Source organism: Mustelus asterias, chromosome 1 (assembly GCF_964213995.1).
Source record: "Mustelus asterias chromosome 1, sMusAst1.hap1.1, whole genome shotgun sequence".
NCBI classification, from domain to species: Eukaryota; Metazoa; Chordata; class Chondrichthyes; order Carcharhiniformes; family Triakidae; genus Mustelus; species Mustelus asterias.
In genome coordinates, this window is record NC_135801.1 from 138,949,706 (window position 1) to 138,966,235 (window position 16,530).

The window sequence follows — 16,530 nt, forward strand, 5'->3', positions numbered from 1 at the left end:
TCACACAGAGGGTGGTGTGTGTCTGGAACAAGCTGCCAGAGGTAGTAGTAGAGGCGGGTACAATTTTGTCTTTTAAAAAGTGTTTAGTTACATGGGTAAGATGGGTATAGAGGGATAAGGGCCAAATGTGGGCAATTGGGACTTGCTTAATGGTTAAAAAAAGGGGCGGCATGGACAAGTTGGGCCAAAGGGCCTGTTTCCATGCTGTAAACCTCTATGACTCTATGGATAAGGAAAAACTTAATTTCTGTAAAATGTTGAGCCTCGACCAGGATCTCATATAAAAACAGGAAGTGTTGAAAGAACTCAGCAGGTGTGGCAGCATTTGTGGAGAGGGAAACAGAGTTAATGTTTCAAGTTAAATATCACTTCTTCTGAACAAGTCATATTCGACTCAAAATATTAACTCTTTTTTGAAGGGTTTTTAAGTGACACTAATGGTATAAAATGGCAAGTTCACATCAGTTCAATGATGTCACGTGACTGCAGTCTGGGCACAATAACGTCTGGACCTCTGTGTACAACTTTGCATGCACAAGACTCCAGAAGCTGCTGTCAGTTTAAGAAGAGGAACGATGACGAACGTTGACAGTTTCTCTACCAGTATACATGATATATTTTTGCCCTTAAAAGAGCAGTTTAATTTATGAATAATGTCACTGGAGATCAGTTAGTTTCCTTTATCATAGAATCCCTACAGTGCAGAAGGAGGCCATTCAGTCCATCGAGTCTGCACCAACCACAATCCCACCAAGGCTCTAATTCCGTAACCCCACATAGTTCCCTGAATTGAAAAGTTAAAACCAAGAAAATAAATGGAATTAGACTTTTTAGAAAGAAAAAAATGAACAGTTACAGAATTAACTTTGACAGTAAAATATGAATTTAAATAGCAAAACTGCACAAAAGATCAATGAACGATACCAAAAGAAGTAATTTTGAAAGGCAATTAATAATTTACCATCTTTTAATGTGACTGGAGGGAATGTGAGGCAGCTTCTTTGAAGTTTGACAGCCAGCAAAATAGCAACCTCAAGCCATGTAGGTCAATGAGGTTCTCCAGATTGCTGCATTGGAGTTTGAATTTGTTAGGTACTTTGGAAGATCCAATGCCTTTCTATTGAATATCTGTTGATGATATAATTCTTACCTTTCACTGTTACTTTATGTTCTCCTGTTCCTGGATGGGTGAAAAGATCTATTTGTATGGAGACTTCACCCACTGGGTCATCCACACCAGAGCCTGATTAACAATTAAAACGGAAAGGTAAGCCATAGAAATTACAGGTTCATTCTTTAACTACAACATGTAAGTGCAGTCATATCATTGCCACGTTCATATCAGATTACCGTGTAAACATACTTGAAAAGGCTGTGCCATTAAAATAAAGGATTTTCATGCTTGAAAACATTCTGATGTGATGTCATCCATGCAAAACATTTCCACATATTCATGCATACATACCGGTCAAAACTAAGAATTAAAGATTACTCCAAGGATAGGAGGTAAGAAACCACTGGCAGAGGAAACTATTGCTTTAGTTGGGTTCATGTAACGTTCAACAATATATAGCTAGTATCTATTGATTTGTGTATTCACTTTTAGATCCAGTAGATTCCATCTACTGCTTCAAAGACTTTTGCATGGAGTTGTGTTTTAAGGCATGAAAAGGTAATTAAATATGAAGACTTGGGAATAAGTAAAGAGTCGAATACAAAGATACTCTGCTAACTGAAGATCTAATTCACAAATGCAGACTATCCTGCACATATAGGTGTTGACTCCAGGCAGCATAACATTTACATAGTTTTCATTACTGTAGTAATGTAGAAATAACTATTTTTCTCCCATTTAGGAAATACTATACTTCATTTTTGGTAGAAACAGATCCAAACCCATTTACTTTAGAGTTTCAGGTTACATTATTAAAGTTAATGCCATTTTTAAGATAGAACTCATAACATGCTCATCTTATGAGACAGCCATTATTCACTGTATCCTGGTTGCAGTCAGCTCTGTCTCGGCATAATCCTCCCGTCACTGCTGGAAATGACATGGAGTTGCTTTTGCCAATCAGTGGCTTTTCCATTATGACACCTGGAAACTAGTTTAGCCAAAAGTTTCAGTTCTTCACAAGTCAAATCATGTAGTGGGCTATTTGAATGCTAGAACAACCTTTATCAGAAACTAAAGGTCATAGTGCATAATTTAACTACATAGAATCCAAAACATTTCAATGAAGTAGCTAATCTAGCCAAATCAAACTTTTTCAAGCCACATAAATGCTAAATATTGAAGGTTACAATGAGGATGTCAATTGTAAATTTTGCAGTTGCCACAATTGCTTTCTGAATTAGTAGAATGACAAAACATAAGGAAAGAAAATTTGGACAGGGAAAATTTACATCAGATTAACAATTACAATAGATTTGCAAATTAAATTATTCAATTTTCTATTTATAGCATTATGTTCAGCAACATCAATTTATGTATTTTTATTTTCCCTCTCTCCATTCTTTGTTCTTTCCTCATTATGCCTTTCCCTAATGAGAGCGAATAAATAATTTCATCTAGGTTAATCTTTAGCCAGTTATTGGGACTGTACAGAAGTGTCTTGTGAAGGGAATTTCTGTGGCAGTTTGTTTTCTTTCAGTGACTCATTTCTCAAATTTGCTCTCCCTCCTTTCAGGAACATGTAGTTACAATTCAGGCACTCCTTCAGTGTCAGAACCTAGACTTATTCAGTGAACAACAGTCCTGCCCTCCAGAAGATAGTCTCTCCATTTATGTTAATAAATATAAACACAAGTGGTGGATTGTTTGTAATACTGGACCTGATGAGGCTGAAATCTAAGTTTGTGCAGCAAACGTCAAGTCAAACAAGACTTTGCTTGTGTAAAGTCAATTCATTCATAATAAACGCTTCAGAAACTGCTGACAAGGCTCAAGGGGAAATTAATGATTGTAATATAAATATCTTAAAAACATTTAGATGGGGAGTTTTTCAAATATTCATATTAGATTTTTTTAACCTCTTTCATGGCAGTGCGCTGTGCTAAGAATCATTGCACAGTGACTTTGTTTACATCGCCTTTCTCCACATATTAGTCTGCTGTTTGAAGGAGAGAACATCACATTCCGTCCTTGCCTTGAAGCCACACTTAGATATTTCTTTTGAGGTTGTTACTAGGATGAGGACATATGTCTAATTTTTTCCCTGTCATTTCAGGGTTGCGGAGACCAACTGCACATTCCTAACTCCCACCTTCAGGATACCTAGCTTAGACTGGCTAATTGGGCAGAGAAGCAATGAAACTTTCTTGGACTGTGGTACTCAATATCATATTTTGAAGTGCATTTAAAAAGAATTCAGTACAATTTAGGAACTAGAAGCAAAATAGGATAAATCTGTAGATTGTTGATGGTCTCCACTGCAAATCAAGGACGAGAAATGATCAATCTCCTGCTGTCATTATACAATAAGTGAGATACGGTTTCAAATTTCAATGCTCAGTAGCATGTTTACTGACATAATGTTGAGTAGAGAAACAATAAATGAGGCTAGTGAGACAATTTGTTTAATAAAGACTTGTATATAGCCCTTTCTCTGAAACACTACACTTCAGTTCTTTGTTCTAGTGCAGTCCGATTTTGTGTAGTTCGATTTAGCCAGTAAACCTGGGTTTTAAGTTGGAGTGATTGTAAGAAGCCAATGCGTTGCATGCAGTTAATTCATAAAAGCCATGCAAGTAGCATATTAAATGAGAATTATATCAATGACATTGTAAAGAGAATGCAAGTAGGCAATGTTCAATCAAAAATGCAGGCACTTAAGTCTGGTCTCTGACCAGGACATGATGCAATATTTAATAACACTCAGTTGGTCAACAGATGAGAAGATTTTAGGTTTAATGAGGTCAGTTACTATTTGAATAGATTTTCATATTTCCCTTTAATTCCCTTACATCTGTTTGCCTCTCTACCTCACTTTCTTCCTTTAAGATACTGCTTTAAACATAACCTCTTTGACTAAGCCTTTGGTCATCTCCTTATGTGGCTCTGTGTCAGAATTTGTTTTATTCTCTGAAATGCTTTGAGATATTTCATTATGCTAAATATGTTGTTGCTAAAAAGATCTTAATTAAAACATGTTAATATGAAATTGTTAACTGCACAAAAGCAAAACTACAGAAGATCTGATAGTTGCCTAATATAACAAAGCAATAAGGCAACTTCGAATCATTTTCTGGTAATTTCTGATATAGAGCCGCAATAATTATTCTGAATTGTAGAGAAATTAAGCAGATAAATGATTTAAATTTAAAGAACCAGTCCAGTTATCTGTTTACTGAATGAGCTTACAATTTACAACGTGTTAAGCATTGCTTGTGGAATATTCTTTAATCTGTTGTGAAACTTTTCATAGCCACCTGAACCACAAAAACATGCAGCTAGGTTTAATGTCTTAATGGAAGGATACATGGTGCTATAACTTCAACATCAATATTACTGAGGTTCATGGCCAAGTGAACCAATGAAAAGAACCAAAGTATCTTTAGGGAAAACACAGAAGGGGTACAGCAGTACAGCTGTGCTATCTCATCACCAGTTGTTTTTACAGAGACTCAACCTTTGGAACAATAAATCATGTGGCTTGCATGTCAATATACCATAAACCTGCTGGGTATGCTGTAACTGAAAAATATTATACTCAACTGGACTCAGTGGGTTTTCTATTTATAGCATACAGCATAAACAACTTAAAGTTATACTGTAAAGAAAAGGTTGGAGAAATTACTCAGGGTGGAAGTGATGTATAACATATTTCAGGATATCATAAAATACATAATGTTATGATAAACCAGAATAGAAAATTACAAAGATTGATTATTTAACTATTGCTTTTTCTTGAACCTAAAAATCACTTTTCTATAATTAAGCAAGCACTGCTGCCAAAAAGACCTTCAGGCACACAATACAGCCGAGATGAAAACAGGACATGACCTCTGTGATGAAAAGGTTGCGTGGTCCGATCCTCAAGTATTCTAAAATGTGTTTATTAGAAATTTAATGCTAATTTTAATGTTTGTGTTTATGTAAGTTTTATGAAAGCTCAAACATATTTTTGTCATTCTACTGTTAGTACTCTGCTACAGCTCCAAATGTTTAAAGTGTATTCTATTTGAATTGTTCTATGAAAAATGTACCTTGTGAACTTTGGGCGATACTATAAAATCCATATTGATTACAGAGCTGTAAAACAGTTTGGCAGCATTCTGCTTACATGGGCAGATGATCTGGAGCAAGAAGTAGTTTTTGACTTCAAAGTTCGACGCGTTTTGCCAATCTATAGTTTCTCCTGATAAACTAAACTTCATGTATCGAGTAATCTTTTTACAACAGCACTTTGGCTAGTTTATAACTTTACAATTTGAGTTTGTTTTCACAAAAGAGATTTGTTAATGTAAAATGTCCCAAAATGTCTCACTGTTTGTTAAAAACAGTAAAGCAAAGACAAATCAAATTTGTACTTTACTTGTTGCTTTGAATTTTTTTTTTAACTACTTACATTACTCAATGTTCAATTTTTTGTATTGAATACATTAATATGCATATTCAGTACAAGTAATTGTTTTATTAGATTTTTCTTCATAATCTATAGAACTTTTGCAAGTTATAATAGACATGCTCACTCCAATACGATTTCTACCGTACAATCATTAGAATCATGAGCAAGGACTGACTCTACAGCAAGGAAGCACAGGCCTCTGAAGCATTCCAGTAATAATGGGAACGGTTTGTTTTATTAAGTCTCTATTTGGCTAATGTTGTCACAGCTGGGCAACATTAGTTGCAGACATACCCTTGTCAGGAAGAGCGTCCTCATTAGCGGTAACCCTAATACCCTTTCCACCATGCACTGATTCATGTTATCAAAGCCAGCAAGCAGGATAAAAGGGAGAAAAAAATGGAGTGAGATTATAGGTTACACCATCAAGTCTTGTAGCAGTGGAAGATGAGAAAACCATGGAAATGAGGCAAAACCCATACTTGTTGTCCTCGCCTACATGCACATTACTGCCCAGAGGAAACAGCCTGAAGGTTTGTAGAAGAGAACACTCAATGTTAAGTGCAACGACCAATAGAACAACTTTAGTTTAAAAAAGTAAAGTGTCACAAGTAGGCTTATATTAACACTGCAATGAAGTTACTATGAAAATCCCCTCGTCGCCACACTCTGGCACCTGTTCGGGTACATTGAGGGAGAATTTAGCATGGCCAATGCACCTAAGCAGCATGTCTTTCGGAGTGTGGGTGGAAACCGGAGGAAACCCACGCAGACACGGGGAGAATGTGCAGACTCCGCACGGACAGTGACCCAAGCTGGGAATTGAACCCGGGTCCCTGGTGCTATGAGACAGCAGTCCTAACCACTGTGTCACCGTGCTGCTATCATCATCACTCCTCTTTTCTTCATTATTTGCCGCATTCTCAGTGACATTCAGTCTTTCCAAAAGAGAAAATGCTGGAAAATCTCAGCAGGTCTGGCAGCATCTGTAAGGAGAGAAAAGAGCTGCCGTTTTGAGTCTAGATGACCATGGAATCTAGACCATGACCAAAGCTGTGCTTTGACAAAGGGCCATCTGGATTCGAAATGTCAGCTCCTTTCTTTCCTTACAGATGCTGCCAGACCTGCTGAGATTTTCCAGCATTTTCCCTTTTGGTTTCAGATTCCAGCATCCACAGTAATTTGCTTTTATCCAGCATTTTTTACATTCAGTCTTTTGGTAACAATGATAACTTATTTAAAAGGATTTAAAGAAAAGACCACTCCCGACAGTAATGTTTACCACAAATGGAGAGCAATAGGTCATAACCAGAAATCTCACCTCAGGTATACTGCAGATCATTTGTAGCTTCAAAATTAAAATATACAAAACATTTCTGTCTTTATAAGAGACCCTTGAAAAATCTTGAGTTATCTATCCAAACCATTCAAAGCAAATAGTTTATCTCATATTTTAAATGTAAAGAGTATTGAAAGATTCTTTTGGCATAAATGAATGAATGAAAACAAATCACAATAAACAAACATCCCAGCACCACAAGCTGTTTAGAATTAACTTGGCGTTATACCTCTCAGCTTAGTCAAGCTTGTGGGCTTTTCTGTTTGTCGTCAGAGTAATTAAAATACTCCTGAAAAGAGCATCAGTTTTCAAAAGTAATTAAGCCCTCCAGAAATCATTGCAAAATTGACAGCCAAAAATATGTGATCTCTCCAATTTATTCCCATGGGAAGATGACAGAAAGGCCATAAATTAGCCCAGGAACTGGTCCCACCAGTGTTTCCTGGGAGTTAACATCTGATTTTTAAGGAGCAAAACACCAGTCAAAGGTGATGTACTGAAGGGAAATTTTTGGCTATGGAAAAGCAACAGACTGGGACACTGAGTGAGACCACACTAACTGAGCTGTCTAATGGTAGAAGTGGGACACAGGATTTTTGAATATTCCCACAACTTGTTTCTTCATATTCCCTCTTAGAAAGTGGGCCAAAGGGGGATTCATCTTGGGGAGATGGGTCCTTCCCCACTGCAACCCCCCCTAATGATTCATGGCCTCTAGTCACATCTTCAGACATCTCCCCTAGTGCTGTGGGAACCCATCCAGGAAAATGTAAATTACATAATCTCCCACTGACCCCCAAACTTTTCGGGGGGGGGGGGGGAGTCAATGTGTTAGGTCATGGATGACCATATCATGCCACATACAGCTGACTACTGGGCAATGGATTTGCATTCCCCATGATACAACATATATCTTCAAGTATACTTTTTATGTGCTCAAAATATAAGAAACATAGTGCATCTTATTTATAATTCAGGACTATTGTAAGATAGGATATACATTCTGCAGGTCAGTTCTTTATGGTACATTTCATTCTCACAGGATAGTCAAGTGATTTCTGATCATGGAGCCATCTATAGGTCACCATATGGATGAATAGAATTTGGCAAAAAAAAAATCCTTTGCAACTCACTAAATGAGATACTGATCCCTGCATAATCAGCACCCACGATTCCTGAGAATAGTTGATTAAGCAATAAAAAGGCTCAACAATACAAGAAAAATCTAAATCTAAAATCTAAATCTTTTAAATACTGAGAATAAATCAATAAGAGCAACATGCCTGTTTGGCTCTGTGTATCTCAGTAAATACATATTATTAAGTGCATATTGTTGACGCTATGCACATCTGGCTGTTTTGGACAGTTAAATGTTCGCTAATGGACCAATCATGAAGCAACATTCACCACCAGGTCTTCTGGGTACAATGGATCTTGGCGTTCCTTCGGAGTCTGATTTTTATGGGCAGATAATCTGTTTTCCCCAAACTAAGACAGCAGAGTTGAAGGGGATATGGCTGAGGAACAGTTCTTTGGCTATGGGAAAGTTGTGGACTGGGACACTTGAGAGACACCAGATTCACTATAGCAGAAGTGGGGAACAAGCCTGGGTCTTTGAAGTTCTGTTCTTAGAAAATGGGCCAAAGGGAACTTCTGTTTCTTTGTGGCTAGATGGAACGGATGTGTCAGCCCACCCCAACCTTCTCCAAGGTTTTCAATGCCTCCCTTCCTCACTGCCTCCCACCCCCCCATCTTCTGTAAGACTATAGACAATAAGTTGTTACATGTTCAAATATAAACAGCTACATGTACAACATAAAAATGACTCTTTCCATTATTTTTTAACTTATATGCCTAAATACTTAATTCTTCATAATTTACATATTCAAGCTACTTACTTCCAGTTGTGCTTTCTTTTGGAAAGACAGGCATAGAGGCTGCTAATTTTTCTTTAATTGCATGAGCCAGTTCTGCCCTAGAGCTCAGTTGACAGAAATTCTATTGGGTCATTGCTATCATCTTCCTCTTAATGTAGCACTCTTCCTTGTAGGCCGCCTGATAACCAACTCCTTCCCAACAGATTCAGGTCATGGTCACAAAACTAATTTTCAAAGCCACCTTTGATATTTGATTTAATTATGACAAAACGGAATTGCTGATCATAATCTTCTGAATGGGTTAGTACAATTTTCTTTTAGGAGCCCATATTTGACAGAAAAATAAAACAGAAATAAAATGCAACCAAAAGAGAAAATTCTGGAAAATCTCAGCAGGTCTGGCAGCATCTGTAAGGAGAGAAAAAAGCTAACGTTTCGAGTCCAGATGACCCTTTGTCAAAGCCAAATACTGTTCTCAATTTTCAGTAGTTCCGTAACACAATCGTCCAGTTTTCCAGGAAGTCAATATCATTTCTAGCTGAAGAAAACTAACTGCTAAGTATACAAAAATGTATATGTCTAAGAACCTTTGAACTGAGGAGGAACCTTGAATAAGAAAATATCTGGTTTGCTCACTGCTCTAATCAGGAGTGCAGATCAAACTAACTATTTCAGAGCTTGGTGCAGAAGAAGACTCCTTTAAAAAACTTACCCTGAGCAGTTTGAGATTGGACGAATGTTTTGATGAGGGTATCTGTGGTCTGAGTGTAGAGCGAGAGTGCATATCGCAAGGACTGAAGGTCTGGACTCTTCTCCAGGAAAGTTTTTTTCAGACCATTTCCACCAGCATGGAAGTATTGCTGTAATGTCAAAGTTTAAACATAAATACTCTGAACTCATGAATTACTAATATATGTACCATCCTGCTATAAGACAACTTTCTAATAACAGTAAAGCAGAAGTTATCACCAAAGTTTAGTCTGTAAAAATGTATCTTGCTTAAATAAACACAAAATAGAATGGTGCTAATGACATCTAAAAAATATTTATATCGGGGAATAGTTATGCATTTACATTGTTTGCTATTTGTCAACCATCTCGCTTGACAAAATGACAATGGGGGGATTCACTGACCCGTTCTCTGCTGGCGGAAATCCTGACAAATTCCACTGAATAGGGCATCAGGGCTAAAACAGGATTCCCAATAGACATGAAACATGTTGCCATTTATCAGGCCTGATCTGATCAGGCTCAAACTATTGATTATGCAGAACTGCCAATTCAAATGTAATTAGTAGGCTTGAAGCCCAATTCAAACTCTCCTGCTATTCACTCACCTCCCCATCAGGATCCATACCAGGCAGGCTTTGGTACTGGTCATGAGTATTGTGGACTTGGTGCAGTGGACCCTGAGGGGGGGTCAAGGAGGTAAATGCAGTGCCTATGTGCCCCTCTGCTGCTGCCAGGCTGTAGAGGGAGGGTTCTCCAATGCTGCTGGGGATTGGGTGGGCTTGGGCTGGAGACAAGTTGTTGACCTCGGCACTCTCCCCCAGGATGGGGTCTTGTGGCTTGACTGCCCCTTCTAGCCCTGGGAAACATGAACATCACTTTTGGCATGGTGATTTCAGACATCTCTCTGTCAAAGTCTTCATTCTGGTCATGGATTGTGAAAACTTTGAAGTGGGCTGGCCATTTTAATCTTCTTGCCCCATGGACACCTTGCAGGCTTCCAAATCACAGCAGCATTCCATTATGTGACAAAAATGGCTGATGAAGGAAGGGCCGTGGATGTCGTCTATATGGATTTCAGTAAGGCATTTGACAAAGTCCCACATGGCAGGTTGGTTAAGAAGGTTAAGGCTCATGGGATGCAAGGAGAAGTGGCTAGATGGGTGGAGAACTGGCTTGGCCATAGAGACAGAGGGTAGTGTCGAAGGGTCTGGAGGTCTGTGACCAGTCGTGTTCCGCAGGGCTCTGTACTGGGACCTCTGCTATTTGTGATATATATAAATGATTTGGAAGAAGGTGTAACTGGTGTAATCAGCAAGTTTGCGGATGACACGAAGATGGCTGGACTTGCGGATAGCGAAGAGCATTGTCGGGCAATGCAGCAGGATATAGATAGGCTGGAAAATTGGGCGGAGAGGTGGCAGATGGAGTTTAATCCGGATAAATGCGAAGTGATGCATTTTGGAAGAAATAATGTAGGGAGGAGTTATACAATAAATGGCAGAGTCATCAGGAGTATAGAAACACAGAGGGACCTAGGTGTGCAAGTCCACAAATCCTTGAAGGTGGCAACACAGGTGGAGAAGGTGGTGAAGAAGGCATATGGTATGCTTGCCTTTATAGGACGGGGTATAGAGTATAAAAGCTGGAGTCTGATAATGCAGCTGTATAGAACGCTGGTAAGGCCACATTTGGAGTACTGCGTCCAGTTCTGGTCGCCGCACTACCAGAAGGACGTGGAGGCATTGGAGAGAGTGCAGAGAAGGTTTACCAGGATGTTGCCTGGTATGGAGGGTCTTAGCTATGAGGAGAGATTGGGTAGACTGGGGTTGTTCTCCTTGGAAAGACGGAGAATGAGGGGGGATCTAATAGAGGTATACAAGATTATGAAGGGTATAGATAGGGTGAACAGTGGGAAGCTTTTTCCCAGGTCGGAGGTGACGATCACGAGGGGTCACGGGCTCAAGCTGAGAGGGGCGAAGTATAACTCAGACATCAGAGGGACGTTTTTTACACAGAGGGTGGTGGGGGCCTGGAATGTGCTGCCAAGTAGGGTGGTGGAGGCAGGCACGCTGACATCGTTTAAGACTTACCTGGATAGTCACATGAGCAGCCTGGGAATGGAGGGATACAAACGATTGGTCTAGTTGGACCAAGGAGCGGCACAGGCTTGGAGGGCCGAAGGGCCTGTTTCCTGTGCTGTACTGTTCTTTGTTCTTTGTTATGCAGAAGAGATTCCCCTCTCTCTCTCTCTCTCTGAAGCTGAAGGTGGGAGAAAGCCCCTTTCAAGTCCTCTGTCTGACAGAAGAATTGACTTTTACTGGGGTGCGGGGGGAGGGTGGGTGAATTCCCTTCTCCACAACAGCTCATTCAGCCCATTTTTTAACACTGCATTTATTCCTAGTCTCTGAGCCTTCCTAGAAAGCTCAAATCCTTGGAAATCCTTTGCTTTCCTTTGAAAACATTTGCTTTTATTCAATTTCATAATGCAGCCTAACAAGCCTTTGATTGACAGCTTAATGGTTTTTGCACAGCATGCAGTGTTTATCTTTCCCTTCATGGTTGAATGTATCTGAATTACGCCCCATTGTTCCTAACCGTAATGTTTATGCAAAAAAGGAACTAACAGCACTTGGCTGCTTTGGAGTTGCCTGCAGTTGCCAACCAAGACAATTGGCAATGCATTTCACATTTACCAGACAAAAATGATTCACTACCGAACACACCATCCCTGAGCCACGTGTCATGGCAGCCCAAAATGAATTATTCTGAATTCAAATTATTCAGATTTCAATATCTTAATTAAACAATTTTCATTTTACATAGCTTCAGTATCATTGAAACAAAACCATAGAACCCATTCCCGATGAGGGTCACACCTAAGCACTAACCTATCCATTTTTCTTTGAGATGTTGATTAAATTATGTGCATTTCAGACGTTTTTTGTATTAAAAGTTCAAAATAAATGACATTAGAAATTACAGTGGCATTAATAGCAGACAAGTGCTTTGTCTCAGTTATTTTACAGAACTATTAATGCATGTAAAAGAAAGAACTTCAGCTAAAACACTTGTCAAAAGGCTATCATTCAAATGCATTAAATAGCCGTTTACTATTATTGTCAACTGTACTTTCCAACCTATATTGTATTTTTCTTCCCTGTCAATGAAAGTTTATTTTATTGAACTAGAAATAAAAATGATTAGACACAGCAATCGTTAAAAAATTATTTTGCTCTTGGGTAGACCTAATCACTGTATCAGTTAGAGAAATGCCATCTATTGACAATAAAGTAAATAAATTGAAAATAGCATTTAAAATTGCACAAAGTAACTGGGCTCCACAACTCTTCCACAAGACAAAAACCTGTATCATACACCATAGTAGTAAAATGTAAATTAGTAAGTTCAAATATAGTGAATACATTCATCCAAGGGAGCAACCATCCAATCTCATAAAAGCAGCCTGAGCCAGATTTGAAAGAAATGAAGCTTTATGTAAATCAGCAGCTGGGCAAGTCTCAAAGATGCATTTAGCAGCTTACTTGATCTATATTTGGAACAAACACTTGACAAACGTATCATTAACTGTGACACTCATCAATTACATTTTAAAATTTGTTTGTAACCAATACTGAAATAAACTAACATCTGACTGATTATTTTGACAAGCTCCACTCCCAACTTGCAACCAACCAGATGATGGTATCTACCAGAGCTGATTGTATCTGATCCTTTAATCAATCGGTTTGCTTCTGACAAATACTAATTGTATCTTTAAATTGATCTGATCGTTTAATATTCTCAATCTTTGTGAAAATTATGATTTTTCTTGTGAAATGGTAACAAGCTGTGTTGAAATACAAACAGCTTTAAAAAACAGGTGGTTGACACTTGGGTACAGCCCAAAGAATATCAACAGATATACAAATAAATATTGCAGGAAAAGCATGACTAGGTATGTTCAAAACATGAGAAATCCCGAGTAAATGTTCGTCTGAAGGATTGGTTGCTTACAGAATATTGGGATTATTCAGAATTTTTCTGATCTCAGTTACATAGATTAATTTTAGAAATTAAGCTGAACTTCTCTTACCTTAATTGTGTCCAATGCCAAATCCATAATGGCACATTGTTTTGGTGTAAGGCTTTTGGCTTCTTCCCGAACCATGTGATCCTGGAAAATTGAATCTTGCACAGTCAGACATTTCATAAAGATGAGAATAATGCTTACGAATTGCAAGAAGGGGCGAGTTTTTCTGCCTATTCGGACAAAGGGCCCAAAACATCAAAATTAGCTTGTTTTTTTGTCTGCGGGTAAATAATTTACTAAGAGTCTTCCTCAAATTTTTCTGTTGGAAACTTCCCAACAGCTTGAGAGCTGACCACCCAAACACTTGCCATGCAGCAAGAGCACATTTGTCATCAATTGTGCTCAAAAAACAAAATTAAAATTTATTGCTTCAAGAAAGGAAAATAATCTACAACTGATGAAATCTATTATAGAGATGCGTTAGGGAATTTACATGGCTACTCATTTTTGTTTACGAACAGCCAATGTTATTAGAAATGTAATAATTATAAAAGTTTGAATGCAATTGGATCTCTGCTTATGGGCATTTTAGTTTGTTTCCTTCTCATGGTCCTGTGAAACAGAATGTTTATTCCAGTTCCATTCCAGAGAGCATGTGAGTGTGTATTAATTATGCTTTTCAAATTTACAATAATAATTACAGAACACCGAAAATGCACCCAAGTGCACATTTTTGCTTCACTGGAGGATTTTATCTGAATTCAAGTTTACTTATAACTATTGGTATGAAAACAGAAAACAAGAATTTTTACGTTTTGATTTCTCATCTTTCTGTTGTTACAATTGCTTCAAGGCAATATTGTATAACGCACACTGGAAAAACACTTCTTTGGAAACAGATTGCAAATAATGTTCTTGCAGTTCATAAGACGGGCAAAGATAATTTATTTATTTTAATTGCTCATAGAAAATAAATATTTTTAAAAATTAAAAACACACCAAGCTTTCTTTCTTTTGAATACAAAGCATGCATTTTTCTACACAGCACACAGGTTTACTGCTCGTGCAACAAAAAACACTGATACCTTCAGCTTGGATAGCTGCCCCAGTTCTTTAGCAGCAGTGAAAATCAACTGCGTACCCTGTGATTGCATGCATTGAAAGGAAGAAAAACAATTAAATGTTGAAAATTTTACAAAATCTTGTAAAGCTATTTAACAAAATAAATGGACTGCAAGTACTATAAAGATACACACACACATTTTATTGTCTGGATTTTGTAGTCAGCAACAGAGCAACATGCCATTAAAATCCTGCCACACCTCATTAACAAGGCATAGCTTTCTCAGAGTTTTTTTAAAAGAGTGATGTTACAGCATAAACAGGGAAGTACATGTCAGTTCACTGATTTCTAAAGATTGCCATCTACAGAGACTTCACAATACAATACACAAAACAGCTCCCAATCTGCAACTTCTGTGTTTAACTGTGCATCTGCAAATGCCAGAAGATGCTTCCCGTTTCACATACACAATGGTCTCAGCACTAACAGTTTCACTGTCATAACCACCACAAAATCCAGGCCTAACTATTACATAAAGTACAGATTTTTAAAATCAGAAAGTATCTAATTATACAAATGAAATTATGACAGGAGTGAAGTCATTATCTTTCAAATGAAGCAATCTCCAGTGCCTCTTAGAATATCTTACTTATGAATTAATCTGCCACATAACGCTTGAGGTAACAATTCATCCATCAGTGGCCCAGTATGTTCCCAGAGTTTAAAGAAACTGCTGTGAGTGAATCAAAGATTTGTATGATTCATATGCATTTATATAATTAAATGTCTTGTGTCTCATTATAGTTTCACACCTCTCAAAGGCATCAGATCCCCACAGAGCTTAAAAAAAAGGGTGGTTGAGAAAACCGCTACCTGTTCATTCCTGATAAACTTACAGATCCCATTAACTGAATGGAAATCATTTAATAGGTTAGTTTGAAAAGTACCAGTCAATAACCACACTCGCCATAAAATATTGCAAAGGAGAAGGGGGCTTGTGGTATTTTTGTGGGATGGATGTTGAAAGCCCAATTTAGACTGTCACATAAAATCAAAGTTACCATCAATGATTGCAGGTATTTATGGGGGGAAATCTCTGAAAAGGTCCCAAGAATGGTAATGATTATCTGTTGATGTTTAAACTCTCTTTGCACAGCAAGAGGTAAGCAACTCTCAGCAGAGTGTACATCCCTACCATGACCAACCATGAAGAAGTCAAAGACAAATTCTATGACGTCCTCCACTCATTGATTGCTACTGTGCCAAAGTCAGACATAGAAATCATTCTTGGTGACATCGACACAGAAGTTGCTGCAGATCACCAGGCACGGGAAAGGGTCATCAGAAAAACAGGGTTGGCACTTTGTCATAGTAATGGTTTCTTCTTGCTGAAGATGTGTGCTGAGCATGAGCTCTTAATTACTAACGGTTTTTCATCTCCTGAAAAGCATCAAGACATTTTGGATGAACCCCTGTTCTATGCATTGCCATCTAATCGACTACATAATCACCAGACAGAGGGACAGGTAGGATGTGTCTGTAACAAAAGACTGCAGGACTGACCAATGTCTTATCATTTCAGAGCCAAACATCAAGATCTATTTCTCGAGCCGTCCTCTCGCCATGAAGGTCCAGAAGCATTTCCATGTCTCAAAGATCAAACAAGCAATCAGAAGGAACCTCTCTCAGAGAAACTAGAAAGCTGCCTGTGCACAGTGAAAATGGACTCTCACTGCATCGAAGATGACTGGGCAACCTTCAGGAGTAGAGTGTACTCCATCGCTCCAAAGTCCCTCTCGTAAGCATCTAGATTGTTTTGATCAAAATAATGAGGTAATGCTGAAACTACTAGAGGAGAAACATCTCCTCTACAGGATTTGCCTCAATGACAATCATCACTATCCAAGCATGGTGCCTCC

General features: G+C 38.2%; 1 protein-coding gene across 5 annotated transcripts in view; it reads right to left on the minus strand.

Annotated features, from left to right (window-relative positions):
- The window catches only part of unc13bb (unc-13 homolog Bb (C. elegans)), a 565,742-nt gene that overhangs the window by 10,988 nt on the left and 538,224 nt on the right, over positions 1-16,530 (minus strand). For 2 of the 5 annotated variants that reach the window (XM_078219470.1, XM_078219468.1), the window contains 4 exons: positions 14,634-14,690; positions 13,612-13,692; positions 9,499-9,646; positions 1,151-1,243 (listed from right to left, as the gene is read on the minus strand). In XM_078219470.1, the coding sequence (XP_078075596.1) occupies positions 1,151-1,243; positions 9,499-9,646; positions 13,612-13,692; positions 14,634-14,690 (379 nt within the window). Of the gene's footprint in view, positions 1-1,150; positions 1,244-5,864; positions 5,922-9,498; positions 9,647-13,611; positions 13,693-14,633; positions 14,691-16,530 lie in introns of all 5 variants that reach the window. The other 3 variants (XM_078219471.1, XM_078219469.1, XM_078219466.1) reach the window with 2 other exon arrangements.